The sequence below is a fragment of the Cervus elaphus genome, chromosome 15, assembly GCF_910594005.1.
Source record: "Cervus elaphus chromosome 15, mCerEla1.1, whole genome shotgun sequence".
NCBI lineage: Eukaryota > Metazoa > Chordata > Mammalia > Artiodactyla > Cervidae > Cervus > Cervus elaphus.
The window spans coordinates 25,606,435-25,622,901 of NC_057829.1; the positions used below are offsets into that span (position 1 = coordinate 25,606,435).

The 16,467-nt window shown below is 50.7% G+C and overlaps 1 protein-coding gene across 1 annotated transcript; it reads right to left on the reverse strand.

The window, feature by feature from the left end:
* Positions 1–3,433: 3,433 nt before the first annotated feature.
* Positions 3,434–4,288, reverse strand: NEUROG3 (neurogenin 3). The gene is made up of 2 exons (XM_043926658.1): positions 4,243–4,288; positions 3,434–4,082 (listed from the first exon to the last, which is right to left on the reverse strand). The coding sequence occupies exon 2, from the start codon at positions 4,079–4,081 to the stop codon at positions 3,434–3,436; it is 648 nt and encodes a 215-aa protein (XP_043782593.1). The 5' UTR covers position 4,082; positions 4,243–4,288.
* Positions 4,289–16,467: the final 12,179 nt, after the last annotated feature.

The following is a 16,467-nucleotide window of genomic DNA, read 5'->3' on the forward strand; positions in this document are numbered from 1 at the left end:
TGGCCCTGGGAGGCTTTGTCCTCCAGCTACTGCCGGCTTGGGGATGGGGTGGGATGGAGGCAGGGCACCATAAATCTACCTGCTTGTGTGTGGGGATGGGGTGGGGTGGGGTGGCCACAAGATTCATGTGCTGTTTTTCTGGAAGCCAGGGCTCAGATAAAGGCAGAACGGCAGGAGGAGGGGAAGACTCTTTCAACTAGAGCATCTTTCCTGCCCCCACTTGGGACTCTGTCCAGGTTTGAGGGAGCTGGGGTGCAGGAAACATCAGACCACAGGAGGCTCCACACTCATTGTGGCTGAGGCATAGTGGTAGGGGGCTTCTAGCTGAGATCCAGAGTAGCCTGACTGATTTTAAAAGCTGGTGAATGCAAAATGCCTGTGGATGGGTGAGGATGTGGTGGTGATGATGCTGGGCTTGTGTGTGCCACCCAGAAATGTTTCCTAAACCCTTCTTGATGTGGGGCTCTTTGGAAAAAGGATGAGGTTTCCCACCTCAAGGTGATTTCTTTCACTGTGATGGAGCTCATCCTTGGTAAGGAGCCCTAAACCTTCTTCCACCTCCTCCTGACTTGGAGAGTTCAGCTGACAGCTCTCGGGGTTCAAATCTGCCCCTTCCCAAGGTGACAATCCAGCATCCAAGTTGGTTAAACAGTACTTTTAAAAATAATTTGTAGGTTAGAGGACCAGTCTATGTGCGTTGGGTAACTATGAGCTTCTTATTTATTTATTTGCCACTTATGTTATTTAATTGAAGGATAATTGTGTTACAGAATTTGTGGTTTTCTGTCAGACAACAAGAATCAGCCATAGGTACACCCATGTCTCCTCCCTCCTGAATCTCCCTCCCATCTCCTTCCCCATCCCACCATTCTAGATTGTGAGTGACTAATAGCTTCTTAATGAGCACCCTCACAAGCAGGAGAGGGGCTGGGCAGTGGGTGCCTCCACCCAGAACATAGGGTTAATATTTTCTGCTTCTGAAAGTTGTTCGCACCAAAGGAATCCCCTGCCTATTTGAACACTGCTCCCCACAGCCTTTCACAGGGAGAAGTATCTTCCTGCTTGAGGACCTCCTCTCCAAATGTTTAGTCCTGGCCCAATATACTGTGTTTTCTGGCAAACTTCTTAATCCAGCCACAGAGAACAGTCCCGCTGTCCTTCCTGTGGCTCCTACCTCCACTCAGCACCAATATTTTTTCAGCCTTGAGTGATTTTGTCTGTATACTTGCTATTGTCCCAGGAGGACAGAGATGGACCTTCCTGATTTTTATGTCTGTCCTCTCTCCCCTCACCCCCCAGTGCCCAGTAAGCGGCAGACCCTGCCTTGGTCTGTGCAACTTGGAGCTGCTGACACCTGCCCTGGGCGGTGCCGCAGGTGGAAAATTGGCTGCTGCAGAAGTCATCAATAACCCATTAATCTTCTCCTCTCAGATTAAAGCCATGAAATGAAACTACACCTTTGTTCATTTGTTTGCAGTGTCCCCCTTCCTGCCCCCAAATCCAGCCCCTGATAACTAAGACATATTTCCTTCAAGCTATCTTTAGGGACCTAGGAATAGAGGAGAGAGGAAAAGTTCAATTTGAAGCATTGGGTGGGGGGTGCAGAGCATAAGAGATAGATGCAAAAGACATTAACCCCTGCAAAGCCACCACCTTTGTGCTCTAACACTGGAAAGCAACCTACTCTATGACTCCTGGTCCCTGCCTCTGACATGTACACCCCATTGGTATTGGCCTGCTTTTTCCCTGGGTACCATGGGCCAATCCAAGGAGGCCTTTGTGGTTCAACTCATAGGGTAGGGTGCCTGCCCTCTGTGGGTTCTTGGAGCTCAAACCTGCTTCCTGGACATCCTGGGACATCTTGGAAGCTAATATAGAGCTGCTCCAGCAGTGCTTTGGGGACTTTCGGTGTCACTGTGCATCAGCCCTACTCTACCTTGGAAGTAATAGAGAACACGTGGCTGGAAACCTTGAATACTTTCTTGAAAAGAATAAGAATTTGTTCAAACAAAGCTGCTGGTTGTTGGGAGGTGTCAGAAACTACAGCCAGACCCTCCACCTCTTCTGCTCCGGGCCACGGGGTATCACAAGTCACAAGGTCTCATCCCCAGCACCAGAAATGTAAAATGAGCTCTGACATTGTTCTTGGTCTCTAAGCACTCAGGGACAATTCCTAGGATGCTCAGCCTACCAGTGTTTCTGACCCTGCTGCAGGGTTATTATTCCCTCCCTTCCCCAAATGCAAGTTACTCTAAATCCAAGCTAGTGGCATAACAGAAAGGGCCAGCACCATATGAGTAGCCCTAGTTGGAGGCTTGTCTTACTCCTAAACCACTTTTTGGAATTAGACAAGTTGCTGCTCCATAAATAAAACAAGGAGTCTGAGCCAATGATTTTTAAGTCTTTCAGTTCTTCTTTTCCAAGTGTGTATAGCTGACTTGCAATCTGCCTGGCCTCCAGCCTAGCACCATAGTTTCTAGGTCAGGCCTCAGCAGGGGCCCCAGACCCCCAGACCCCCAGACCCCCAGAAAGTATCTCCTCCCTCTCCTTAGACAGGGCCCCCTCCCCCAACCCCAGTCACAGGGGCTGGGCCCTCCCCTCGCATAATCAAGTTACCTTCCTCAGGCTTCTTGAGAATCATTTTTTATTGGCTCAAAATCTCATTCACCAGTCCCTAAATAATCTTATGTACAAAATAAAGACTTTCCCACTGTGAAATCTCATCAATAAATACAAACATAAAACAGGGGAGAGGCCATATAATTTACCAGACAAAAATTCATTTCAAGAGACATTACATCATTTACAAGCTTTTTTTTTTTTTTTTTTAAGACAAGGGCGCTCCAGTTTGCAGGGTGGTGGTAGAGGTGCTCCCCCAGTGGGTCGCCTTGCCTCCTGCCCCTGAGAGGGCAATGGCTCCGGAAAAGTGCATAAGAAGGCAGAGCATCGCCTTCATGGATTAAGGCAGAGTAGAGAGGCCCAAACCCCCGGGACTTGACAGGGACTAGAGGAGGTCAGAGACAACTTTGAAGAAGACAACCTGGGGAACAAGAGTGAGCGCTGAGAGACCAAACACTGGATGAAGTAGCACTGGGGGAGGAGTTGGTAAGAGACAGGCAGATAGCCATCAGTGAGGGGGCGGGGAGACAGTGGGTGCCTCCTGCTGTGTAGTGCTACCGCGCTCATCTTTTCTGCAGGAGATTTTTGGGTGGCCACGGGGAGAGGGCTTAAAATGCGTGGAGCATGCCGTGCCCACTCGCGCGGGCAGCGGCAGAGGATGTAAGCGCATAAGACCAACGGATTGAACCCGGCCTGCCACTCTCGGGTGCCTGGGCCCTCAGGGGTCAGTGAGCCAGAGGCAGGAGGACCAAGTAGGTTTGAGAGCCCCTGCCCCTTTTCCCAGGACCCACTGCCCAGCGGCGGACAGGCCCCTTCATAGAAAGTCTGAAAAGGCCAGAGCGCCAGGGTGCAGGCAGGCCGGGGAAACAGGCGCCTGAAGCCCAGGTCGGTCCTCCAGCGAGGCGGCGGGGCTCAGGCTTCCGGCCTGGGAGACCGGGGAATAGAGGGAGCCCCAGTCTCCCGGGGAACCGCCGTCTGGGCTGGCCAGCTCCTCGCAGGGCGGCGCCAGCGGCTCCAGCCCGTAGAGGCTGTGGTCCGCTATGCGCAGCGTCTGCGTCAGCGCCCAGATATAATTGTGGGCGAAGCGCAGCGTCTCGATCTTGGTGAGCTTCGCGTCGTCCGGAAAGGTGGGCAAGACGCCGCGCAGCGCGTCCAGCGCAGAGTTGAGGTTATGCATCCGATTGCGCTCGCGGTCGTTGGCCTTCTTGCGCCGGCTCCGTCGCTGTTTGCTCAGAGCCAACTCACTCTTGGGGCGACTGCGCCCCCCGCGCCGCGCCCGGAGCTTCCTCGAGGCCCCTCGGCAGGCGCCCCCTTCCGTCTCGGCGCAGTTCTCCAGCAGGCGAGTGGGGCTGGGTGGAGTGGATGCGACGCAGGTCACTTCGTCGTCCGAGGCTCCCGGGAAGCGCTGCTCCATCTCGTGGGTCACTTGGACAGGGGGCGCACACGAGGGATGAGGCGCCATCCTGCGGCGGGGTAAGAGGTAAGGGTAAGATTGGGTCGGTCACCTGAGCGAAGTTCCCAATCCTGGGGCCAGGTGGGGGAAAATGCGAGAGAAAGCCACCTCCTGCCGGCCAGAGGACCCGCTTTCCCCTCCTCCCATCGCTCTGTGGTTCCAGGTGTTACCTTGTTGTAGGGCGCAAAGGGGTAGAGTGGTGGGTAGTGAGAGCAACGGTGAGCTGAACTGGCTTTTCCGTCTGCAAGTTCAGTTGAGAAGCACGCGCTGCCGCTCCAAAGTTTCTCTGGCCCCAGAGAAGATACGTGTAAAGGAGAGTCCCGGGCTTCTCTTGCTCTCTCTTGGCGCAGCTGCGAGACCCTGCGGATTTTCTGAGCCGAAAGTCGTGTGCCCTGGGCACGCTTTATCTGCTGCGCCCTGGGACAGGAGCGTGCCTGCCCCGCTGCTGCCCGCGCCGCCGTCCAATCAGCGTCCGGGCCAGGGGGCCGCGCCACGCGAGCCCGCTCCGCCCTTCAAGGGGCACAGCTGGATTCCGGACAAAGGGCTGGGGTCGGGGGAGGGGAACGTCGCTCTGTTTGCGCGCTCCCCGCGGGCTCTGTCCCAGCAACTCTCGGTTCCTCAAAGGGCCTCGCCCAGTGAGAAGGGTCTTGTCTAGCTCGCGTCTGGCCGTCTCAAATCGCTTTGCTCCTATTCTGGTTTTCCTTGGCATCTGTCCAGACCTTTTCTTGGTATCCTGAAGGGGGCTTTGGGAAGTCAGTAGGGTGGGTCAGTCCCGTGAGTTATACAAGGGGAAACAGGTTCAGAAAGGAGGCAGCTTGCTCCAAATCACTCTGCAAGGACAAGGAGCCAGGTATACTATCAGTTTAGAGGAGTGTCCACTAATTTCTAGTGCCATTCTCCTCTCCTCCACTTTGGGTCAGGTTAGCAAGTACTCAGAGGGGGTGTTTCACTGACACTCCATTTTGGGAGGCACGGGGGCGACTACACAGAGAGATCCTGCCTACCTCCCTGCTACTTAGAGACCGTCACCTTCTGGGGATGCTGAGCACCGGCCTCCCCTCCAACCCCCCACCCCCGCCCACCAGGCTTTGAGATGACACTGCCCACACTCCTTAGATGTAGGTGCTTAGAACCTCTCCCCTCATCCCCTCACCCCCGCAGAAATCTAAGACATTATCTTCGTGCCCCAGAGGCAGCGAATATCTATGGTGGGACCTCCAGGAGGCATTCCGCCACAAACAATTTCAGACAGTACTCTAGGGATCCGATGGGGCATGTGAAGGAAGAGCTCAGATGAGAATGGGTCAGGAGATGGCCAGGAGTTCACAGCAAGCCTCTGTGTCTTTTAAATGCCCCCGGAGTGCAGGTGCAGAAACAGATCAACTCTTTCTCTCTTAGTCCTCCTGTCCAGTCACAGATGGGCGGGGGCTGTCTGCACTACCTGGTCCTGTCCCCTTGGCAGAGGTCAGGCAGTGAGCACAGGGCAGGCAGGGACTCTTCACGGCTCCGGTTAGTGCCATCTGGAAAGCTTTCCAAAGTGAGCCTGAACACATCATCCCTCCTTTCTTTCCCTACTCATCCCTTTTGTCCCTGCCTTGGACACTCTGTGGTCTTCTGCTTCAGGGTAAGTGTGGCCTGGGGGAGGACGCCCTCAAGCTAACCCAGCCTCTCTCTGACCTTTAATATTCTGCCCATTGCAGGCCCAGAGACCTCAGCCATCCAGTGCCACTCCTGCACCCTGCCCCCCCCCCCCAGCAGGCCCTCCACACTGCTCCTAAGAAGTTGGGAAACTGGTGTCTGAATTCAGTCTCTGCAGGCCCAGAAGGCAGTACTTTCTAGCAGGTCCAGATACCCTGAGCTGAGCCTCCAGAAGCTGGTAGAGGAGGTAGGATCCTGCAGGGAAACTGAGGGAATGAGGTGAGTCTGCATATCTACCCTAGTGACTGCCAGCCTCTCCTCATTTGCCCACTCTGCGTGGAGGGCGGAATTACCTCTGAGGCAGAGAGAGGGTGGATGTGCTTGGGAGCCAGGGAGAAGGAGCTCCAGGACTGTGTGGAGATGAAGGTGCTGTCCTCAGGATCTCAGCTGGTGGGCTGTTGGCAGAGGCTCCTTCGCTTGTTGCCAGGGAACTAAGCTCTGGGCCAGGCTCCAGACCAACAAAGGGACCCTGCGGAGACTCCTGAGTTTCACATTTTGCTGCTGCTCCTCCCTTGGGTCACAATTTGCTCCACATTTGTCTTCTAATTATACGAATGAGAAACCGAGGCCCATTTTACAGATGGAAAGTCAAGGCCCAGAAAGGGGAAGTAACTTACTCAAGAGATCACACAGCAAGTTCTAGCAGAATCACATACATAGAACACAGGTCCTAAGACCCCTAATCCTAGATTTTCCCTTGCACCTCTTTGTTGCCTCTCTTTGATTGGGGAGAAAATAGATATTTTTTCAAGGCAGAACCAGACATCCCAAAATGTTGAAGATAGAAGGAATGACATGGTCAGAGTAGATAAAGGACAGTGGCCCCATCTCCCAGTGCCAATAGGAGCCAGTGTCCAGTCATGTTCTATCTCTCTACTTTCTCACCCTCTATGCCTGCCTTTCTTGATTTCTATCCTGCAAATTAGGAACTGAGAGAGGAAACCCAAAGTGTGCTTCCCTGGGGCTACGGGACCCAGCTTGGCTTGGAGGAGTGTGCCCTGGCCATAAGGAATCAGAACACCCCTATGTGTCTCTGGAGGCCTGAAAGTAGCCCACAACTAGGGCTCTCATCCCGCAGTGGCTGTCAGATGATAACCCAAGGCAGGTCTCACCCTGGCTCAGTCTTGCCTCAAGTGGCTCATGGGTAGTGACGAGGACCGCAGGGCAAGCTTTCCTCACCAGGGAAGATTTTGGGGTTATTTGGATACTTTCTTGACTGGGAGAGAATTCTGGCACCGCTGAGAATTCTTATCTAGCTTCCCTGGCACCACTCCGGGTCAGGGCTCTCCAGGGCTTGCGGACCGCCACCACTTTCGCTTTGCGCAAAACAGTCAGGGCGAGGAGCAGCGCGCAGCAGCCGAGGTCAGCGATTTCCGTGCGGAGAAGTCTCCGCAGCTCTTCTGCTGGTCAAGAGGGCGGGGCCTGAGGTCGAGGAGTCCTAGGGGATTAGAGATCAAGGATCGACGTCCTCCCTTTCAGCGGGAGAGGACGCACAGGCCCCTCTCCAAAGTTAATTCCTGTCCTTTTGGCGGCGGAGGCGCAGACTGTGACAACTCAGTGCGCGCTGGCGCTCTTTGTGAAAGGACTCTTCCAGCCGGCTGCAGAGCTTGTTCCTGAAGCCCCTGGCGGACCACCGCCTCTAAGACCTTTGGGAACCCCGCGCCCTTCCACTCACTGAGACCTAGGCCCCCCTACAGGCTGAGGCGGCCCAGGAACGAGGCGACAGCCTGACGCCTGGAGACCGCGGGCAGAATGGAAAAGAAGGGAAGGCAGCGGTCCGCCCTGCCGCCTTCCTGTCGGCGGGGGGAGTTTTAGCAGTGCCTGGGGGCGCTTTGAGAAACGAGAGGAAGGGAAGGGGGCCACAAGAGGCTGAATAGCTAATAACTTGCCAGAGGAGGGGGCTTCTTTCTCTCGCCTTCGCCTCGACGCTGAAAGAGGGGAAGACAAAAATCTGGCGAGCGAGCTGCCCAGGCCGAGACTGGCCACTTCAAACAGCCCTTCAAACAAAAGGAGACGACGAAAAGAAAGCCCCACCTGTCTCCAGTGTTTGCTAAAATAATAATAAATAGATTTCGTTTAATAAATAATTACAAGAGATTGTAAAGTGGAGTGCTTTGGAAAACATCTACTGCGGGAGTCCCGCAGCCAGCCGTCACCTGCTCCCAAGGCTGGCAACTTTATTGTTAAGCCACCCCCCAACTAGTTTGCCTCTGATAAACTCTCCCTCGTTTTCACAATGACTGTTTACTCATAGTTAGCACAATATTACCTTTGCCGTGATAAACCCAGAGGGGGGAGATCTGGCCCCTGGCCCCTGGGCGCACCTGTCCCAGAAGCTGACACATGGATTTGGCACGGAGCAGGCCTCCCCCCGGGCCTTCCCCCGTGTACATTGGCCCAATTGCCACCCATTTATAACAGGTTGGCTGCAAGGCCTATCTCGGTCCTATTTGTCTTCTTTTATTGAAAGCATATGGTCTCCAGGGGCTCACCAGCCCCATATTTCATCTGCCGGGAGCTGGGGCGCTTCCGCAGGCTGGTGCGGCTCTGCGCGCTGCTCCCCACCCAACGGCTGCTGCACCGGCTGAGAGGATGGCGGAGGTGGGGTGGGGGAAAGATAAGGAGGGCTCCTCGTTCGCGTTGGGAGAGAAGCTCTTCCCCCAGAGACTCCCCCTCCCCAGCTCTGGGACCTCGTGCGCTCTTGAATGGCGAGCCAGATCTTTTTCTTGGGTAGGTGAGAGGGCGCCATATGCCACCCCCCAGGGCGCACGAGGGAGCTCCGGCCCAGGGAGCCCTCAAACAAAGAGAAGAGAGGGCTGGGACCTCAGGAGCATCCGAGGTCTTTATTTGCAGATTCCCCTCCCTGCCTAGGGCCGCCTCCCCCGCCAGGCATCCGTGGCTCGCAAGCAGGGCTTGGAAACAAAGTGTCTACATTATCTCCGCCGCCGACGGAGACAGTGAATGCGTGAAAAGGTGCATTGCGCATCAAGACACCTGTTGAAGCGGCGCCTCTTCTCAGCGCCTCTCTCTGTTTTGCCCTCGGTCAGGAGGGAGTGGGGGGTGGGAGGAGGGAGAGATACTGTGATTTGTGGCGACATATGTTGAGCAGATCGGTGTGTACTCTTCACAGGGACGCATGCACCCTCGCTCCCATACACACCCCGAGAGAAGGAGCAGCTGCTCCCCTTACCTTCTCCCGACATAATACCTGGGCCAGGCGCTTTGGCATAGCCTTTTGAGACTCCAGTTCTCCCCCACCCTCTTTGCCTTCCGCCCCCACCCCCCGTCCCAATCTTGGCAGCTCCGCTGTAGGACTTTATTGTCAAATTTAACAGATGCACGTTTGTTCCCAGCGCCTGGGCCTCACACATACACACACACATACACACACGCAGCCATCCACAGAAAACGCGACGGATGACACAGATGCGGAGCGCGAAATGTCCATATGCCAGGCTCCGCGCCCGCCTCGGCTGGGGAAACAAACAGGGCTGTGTGATTTTCCCTCCCCAGAAAGGAAGAAACGGGAACCGCCGGGGGCGGTGAGGCCACCTCCAGGCACCTCTAATTTCGCGCTAGCCCTTTGGCGCGGTGACGCACTGCGCCGCACGGCGCTGGGGAGTGCAAGGTTTGGAAGCAGAGCTCAGACGCAAAGGCTGCTCTAGGGATAAGTCCTGAGGGCTGGACATCTGGCCCTCGCATGACCTCTGGGTTTCTAAACTCCTGAGTGGTGCAGACGCCTCCGTCCTCCCGGGATTCCTGGGAGTGAACATCCACCTGAGGCGCGCTAGGACTGGAGGAGTCAGTTGGGCACCCTTTACCTGCCCGCTCCTCTCCTCCGTGGGGGGCGCGCTCCCAGAGCAAGATGAGAAGAGCACTGGGTTGGGGGAGGGGGCCTGTCTCTGCCAATAGCCCTGTGCCACCCTGAGCGAATTATTTCACCCAGACGAATTATTTCACCCAGACCGCAGTTTTCCCTCTATTAAAGGAAGAAGTTGTGGAGGAAATACTTTGTAATTTTCAAGTTTTGCGAAATTTGTAAGTCTTGGATAGCAGGGGGCCTTGGGCTGTGAGTGAAGGGAAGCCAGAGAGAATGTGTCTCTCCTGCCTCCACGCCCACACTGGTTCCTGGATCTGAATTTCTGGGTGGATAAGTCTTTCCCCAACAGTTGTGGGAAAAGACAGGCACTGAGGGGTGTGGGAGCTCTCTTCTGTTCTTCCATCTTTCAATTTTCAGGGCACAGGCAGCCTTTGGGTGTCTCAGGACACTCAGGCATGCCTGATGATACCAGGCTTTCAGACCTTCATTTTCTTCCAGTGCCAAGATGGAACTGGGAAGCTGGGTGGTGGGTACGGCTCTTAAGCCCCTTAGCTCTCCAGGCCTGTTTTTAGAGAAAAACATCTCCGCCCACCCTCATGGACTCAATGGACATGAGTTTGAGCAAACTCTGGGAGATAGTGAAGGACAGGGAAGCCTGGCATGCTGCAGTTCATGGGGTCGCGAAGAGCTGGACGTGACCTAGGGACTGAACAGCAACAACCCACCCTCATTGTGAGCTTGGATGAACTCTGCTCATTTTGAAAGACAGAGATAGCCTCCCTCAGTCTTTCACAAATTGTGTTTATTTTCTGTGCTTTTTTTTGACTGTGTGTGGTTCTGACATTTCTGATATTCCCTGGCCCATGGCAGGGGGGTAGTCTCCTTTGGCAGAAGTCGCCTTTGTGGAAACCAGGGCTTGTCCTGGCAGGGGAGCCCTCTGCCTGCTGCTCCCCCTGTTCCCCTGCCCACCCACCCCAGCCCTGTGGGGATTCTGTCTAAGCAGTGGGAATCTTAGGGTGTCAGAACCACTGTGAGATGGGGGTGAGGGCACATCTCTTCTTTAGGTCACCATAGATGAAATACTCACCCCTCCTCCAGATGTCAGTTTGGGGAGGCAGCTTAGGTAGGGTAGAAGGTGGGGAGGGTCAAGGATTAATTCTAGATTAACTCTGAGGAGAAGCAACAGAATGTAATACAGTGCAGTTTTCCATGAAGTACTTAATAACATTTGTGTCCATATAGAACCTTGAAGGCAGCAGATTACATTCTGACTCAACCTGTTGGGGTTCCAGGAAGGGATTTTTCTTGTCCCTGTTTTGCTCCTGAAGCTCAAGGTCATAGAGTCTGGAATTCCTCTTCCCTATGTCCCCTCCAGCCAGCTGGCAGGGATCCTTCATTTAGTCACCCTCCTGGCCCCTACCCACTGCTCAGACTCCAGGGACTTCATTCGGCCACCCCATGGAGTCCTTTTGAGGTGGGCAGGCCTCAGCCAGGGGTTTGGGGACACAGGAGTTGAAGGGCTTGGGAACAATAAAGAAGGCAAGCTTTCCTTTCTCTCTTGTCTTTGTCTTCCTGTGGCTTCCAGGAGCCTCCCTTAGCTCCCCAGCAACACTGTGGAGGTGGGACCAGACTTGCAGGATCTTGAGAGTGCAGGCCTTCTTAATTTGTGTGCCCAAGACACCTCACTTAGCCTGACCACAGCCCCAGCCCTGCTGAGAAGGCAATAAGCTTCATATTCCCCCTTGTTTAGACCATAAAGCAGATGGGCCCCAATTTTTTTTTTTTTATAACATGGCACTATCAGAAAATTATTTTAGGCACACACTTCAAAATATGTTAGCTACTTATAATTCTTCACATATTACATACAATATAAAGCATATGCCAAGTATGATTTATTATAAATGATAGATGTCTTTCTGTACTAGACAGTGCAAGCAGTGGAAAAGAGAATGTGATTTGAGCCAGACACTCTGTGTCCCATTTTGGATTTCTGCACCTAGTAGCTGTGTACCTTTGGCAAGATGACTCATCCTCTGGGAGCCACCTTCATTTCCGCACCTATAAAATGGGCATAATAAGAGAGTACCTACGTCATTGGGCTTAAATGATTGGATCCATGTAAAGTGATCAACGTTAGCACATAGTGTGTGCTCAGTCTTTATGAATACAATGTAATATGTATGTTATTAAACATATCTTCAAAGAAATTTGCATCCAAGAAATAAAAATACGTATATCTAGACGTTCTAGTATGTGATTCTGCTCATGCTCCCCTGTTCAGGCAAACCACTTTGAAGTCTGCTGTGTTAAGCCACTTGCATAGCAGTATCATCAACAGTTATGACACAGGTTTACATTTGATGGACACTTTATCACCCATTATTATTTCTCAGCATACCAGTGAGGCTGAGATCTTAGTCCCAATCTATGTAGGAAGAAACTGAGGCTTTAGAGAGCTGATGTGACTCACCCAAAGGCACCCAGTTTGTACTGTGGACTCTGAATAAGAATCTAGGTCTTCTGACCCCAAGGCTGTATCTCATCCATCCTGGCTCTCCCTTACACTATGGATCCCACTTATGAGCTGGTTTTTAAACCCACCCATTTAGGCTTTTGCAGAACAACTATCAAGGAAGGGGGTGCAGGCTGGTCAGTGAGCTGGTGGTATGTGCATTCACTCCTGTCTAGCAGAAACCATAGTGGTCTTGGAGGTCCCTGGCATGTGACCCTGTTTGGTAGGTGGATACACTTTGCAGATATAAGTATAGAAGGAGACTCCTATGCAGAGCTTCGATTCTACACAGGAAACTTCAAATCAAATTCCTGTCAATGCAATTGCCCAGACACCAAGATGGCCCATGTCAATTGGGCACAACATTTACCTTTGTCCCATAAATGTTATGAAAGGCCATTATGGGAGGGTAGTGGCCAGCTGTTCCCCATAGTCACTGAGATTAGACTTAGGGGAAGTAGTTTGAATCGAAAAAAGAAACAGGGATTTACATTACTTATGACCATGTTTTCCCTAATAGATAAACAAAATGAGAAACCTCTTCAGATGAGGTAGAATCCTCTCTGTAAAGACCTCCCTTTCTCTGGCCTAGAATGATTATGCGGTCTGCTTAGAGGCAGGGGAATGGACTGGATGACCCCAGGAGACCCTATTCATCCCCATGGCTTCACCACTGTGACTGTTCAGTTTTGTAGAACACACTTGGGGAATCACTTGCCACAGGAGCCTTTCAAGATCATGGGTGGAATTCATTACTATAGTTCTTATCCTGAGGGAATTGGAAGTAATACCACGTCCATCTTGAAGAGTTACAGAACAACAGCACAAACCCATGATGTGCTGGGTGTTGTGAGAAATATCCAGAACCAGAGGGTTAGGCTGAGAAAGACCTTCACTAGTATGTGGTCCCCAGCACTAAGTTGACACGTGATTGGGAAATGAAGCTCAGAAAGGAAATGTGTCTTGTCCAAGGTCACACTGCAAGTGTGGCCACATCAGAACCCAAGTCACCATCCACTATCCCATGATCAAGTCCCAGAGCCCTCCTTGCCCCGTGTTGTTCTCATTTGGGACCCGTCCTTCTCTGCCTGGTGTGTGGAGGTCCTTGTCCTGTGTCTCCCGCAGTAGAGGATGAGCTCCCTGAGGACAGGGGCTGTGTCGTGTTGAGAATTTAGCAGGGATGTTGTAAATGGTAGGTCTCCAATAGAGACCAGCTTGAGTGGCTCAGACAGGTGAACATTATGTGAGACCTAGACATCTGGGCAGCAGCCGAAGGTTGACAGAATATGGAAGGAGTGAAAGAGGCTGATCAGACTCTTACTGTTGTGTAAACTCTGATGCAGGTGGTGGAGCCAAGGCTGTGGAGGTGATGGAAGCAGAGAAGGGGAGGCACATGTCCTTAAACTTCTAGGTTTAAGGACACAACCTAGAAGTTGTGTATATTACTTCTGTTTCAGTTTCGATCAGCTAGTGCTTAATCCCTAGGCTCTGTGTAGCTGCAAGGGAGGTTGGGAAATGTCGTCTGAAATCTGTTTGACTGTATGCCTAGTTGTAAGTTGGAACTCTATTAACAACAGTCTTTATCACATTTAGTTATTGGAAAAGATGAACTTTTCCTCTTTGGGCTGCAGTAGAGTTCCTTAATGTAGTGTCCATTCCCTCAGGCTAGGGGCTCCCAAGGATCGTGAAACCCAGAAGTTGGTAGGCAATGTTCTCTGTATGCATGCATCTTTCTGAGCAGATTCAGAGTTTCATCAGATCACCAAGGAGACTTGGCCCAATTCCCCAAACATTAAGAATTAGGTGTCTGAAGGTTGCTGAGAAATTTTGAGCAAGTCACAAAATCTCTTTGTGTGAATAAAGAGCTTGAATAAAGTTCTGGTGAAACAAAATGATACTCTTTAAGTCATTTAGCATATACATACTGAAATCTAAAGTGAGCCAAGCACTGTGTCAGCACTAGGAATAAATCCAGTTATTGTCTCCAGAGCTCAAAGTCCAGTGGTGAGACAGCAGGCACCTAGATTAGAAATTATAGGACCTTTCTGTGCCTATTACACCAAATCAGGCCCTCTGGTAGCCCAGAAGTCTGAAAATTAGCAAGTCTTCCAGATGCTATTGATACAAAGCCAGAGTTGGGGTGAGGCCACAGATGACTAACTTATAAGCATTTGATGAGGTCCCTGCAGGCAAAGGTACAGGAACTGAGGCTGGGGAGAAGAGTCCTGGGCTCCAGGTTCTAACTCCAGCTCTGTGGAACTGTAGACAGCTCTCTGTAGACTGCTCACTTATCTGTGAAGAGGAGGTATTGAGAGCGATCAAGAATAGACTCTCAAGTAGACTCTGAAGCTAGGTAGCTTTGAATCCATGCTATGGATGGATCTGAATCTCTTTATAATGTTGGACTAATTACTTAATTTCTCTGGCTTTGATTATTTTATCTAAAAATGGATGCAGTCATAGTGCTCACATACAAGGCTGTTCTTGTTTTAAATGAGATAATAGATGTCTAGCACTTAGAACAGTGCCCAGCTCATAGCAAGGGCAATGCTTTATTGAAGGTTACTGGGTGCTAGCTCCTGGGTCCTGAGCCAGTCTTTGATGGTACATATTTCACACTCTGGGAAATGCCATGAGGACATTAGAGAAAGTCTGGAGACAAAGGACAAGAGAAAAAGACTAAGAGAAGGCAAAGGGTGATGTTCTGAAATATTAAAATATGCAGTATTTTCAGAGCCATGTCTTAGGAGAAAAGGTTGCTTCTACTTTTCCAGAGGTCTTTCCTGGCATTCCAGCTCCAACATAAATCTCCTGTCTTAGGATACCCGTGTTTCTTTGTGTATGATCAAGGGGCTTATGTCATAGAAAAGAAGGTGAGTGGTTGGACACAGGATCATGGCATCCACTGGTTATTTCACATGTGGCACCTTTGAGAAGCTGCTGGCTTAACATAGTATTGGAATGGGCTCCTGAAAGCGCCACTGAATCATCAAGGATAGAATACCATCCTCCAGAACACAGTATACAGTTTTGTTTGCTTGTTGAAATATAGTTGATGTACGTTATGTTAGTTTCAGGTATACTACACAGTGATTTGACATTTGCATACATTATGAAGTGATTACTTACCATAGTAAGTCTAGTAACCATCTGTCTCTGTACAAAATCATTAGAGTATTACTGACCATATTCCTTATGCTGTATGTGACATTCCTGTGGCTTATTTATTTTATAACTGGAGGTTTTAACCTCTTAATCCCCTTTACTTATTTCAACCCTTTCTATCCTCCTCGCCTCTGGAAACCACCCATTTATTGTCTGTGTCTATGAACCTTAATTTTTTTTAGGTTCCACATATAAGTGAGAGACTTGTCTTTCTGTCTGACTTATTTCACTTAGCATAATAACCTCTATCCATCCACACTGTCACAAATGGAAAACTTTTATTTTTTTATGGTTGAACAATATTCTACTGTGTATGTATGTGTATATATCTATATCTGAGTTTATATCTTCTTGATCCATGCATCTATTAGCAGACATTTAAGTTGCTTCTATATCTTGGCTATTGTAAATAATGCTACAGTGAATACTGGTGTGCATTTGTCTTATTGAATTAGTGGTTTTGTTTTGGGTTAAATACCCAAAAGTGGAATTGCTATATCATATGTCAGTTTGATTTTTCTATTTTTTGAAGAACCTCTGTACTGTTTCCCATAGTGGTTGCACCAATTTACCATCTGTACCAACCGGGAGTGAGGGTTCCCTTTTCTTCACATCTTCACCAACATTTGCTGTGTGTTGCCTTTTTGATGACAGCTATTCTGACAGAAGTGGGGTGATATCTCTCTGTGGTTTTTATTTGCATTTCCCTGATGATTAGTGATGTTGAGTTTGAGCAAGCTCCAGCAGTTGGTGATGGACGGGGAAGATTGGCATGCTGCAGTCCGTGGGGTCACAAAGAGTTGGACATGACTGAGCGACTGAACTGAACTGAGTGACACTGAGCATCTTTTCACGTGTCAGTCAGCCCTCTGTATGTCTTCTCTGGCAGACATGGTGTACATTCTAAATCAACACTATATGGTGCCGTGTACTCCACAGGGCAGAAACGTGAGTCCAGGAGTTGAGAAAGTAGACCCTATGAACACAAAGGGACAGTGCTCCAATAGGAGATAGAATATTAGTGCACGGAACTACAAATTTAGTTTGCAGCCCTGGCATATCAAGTTCCTTGAAGCAGGAAGGTGAGTCATCATTTTGGCAGGAGTAATTTATTTCAACCCCCAGAATGATGTAGACTGTTATTACAAGTGAAGGCAGGGAATCTATCTGGATGATACACTTGGTAGATGGACAAGT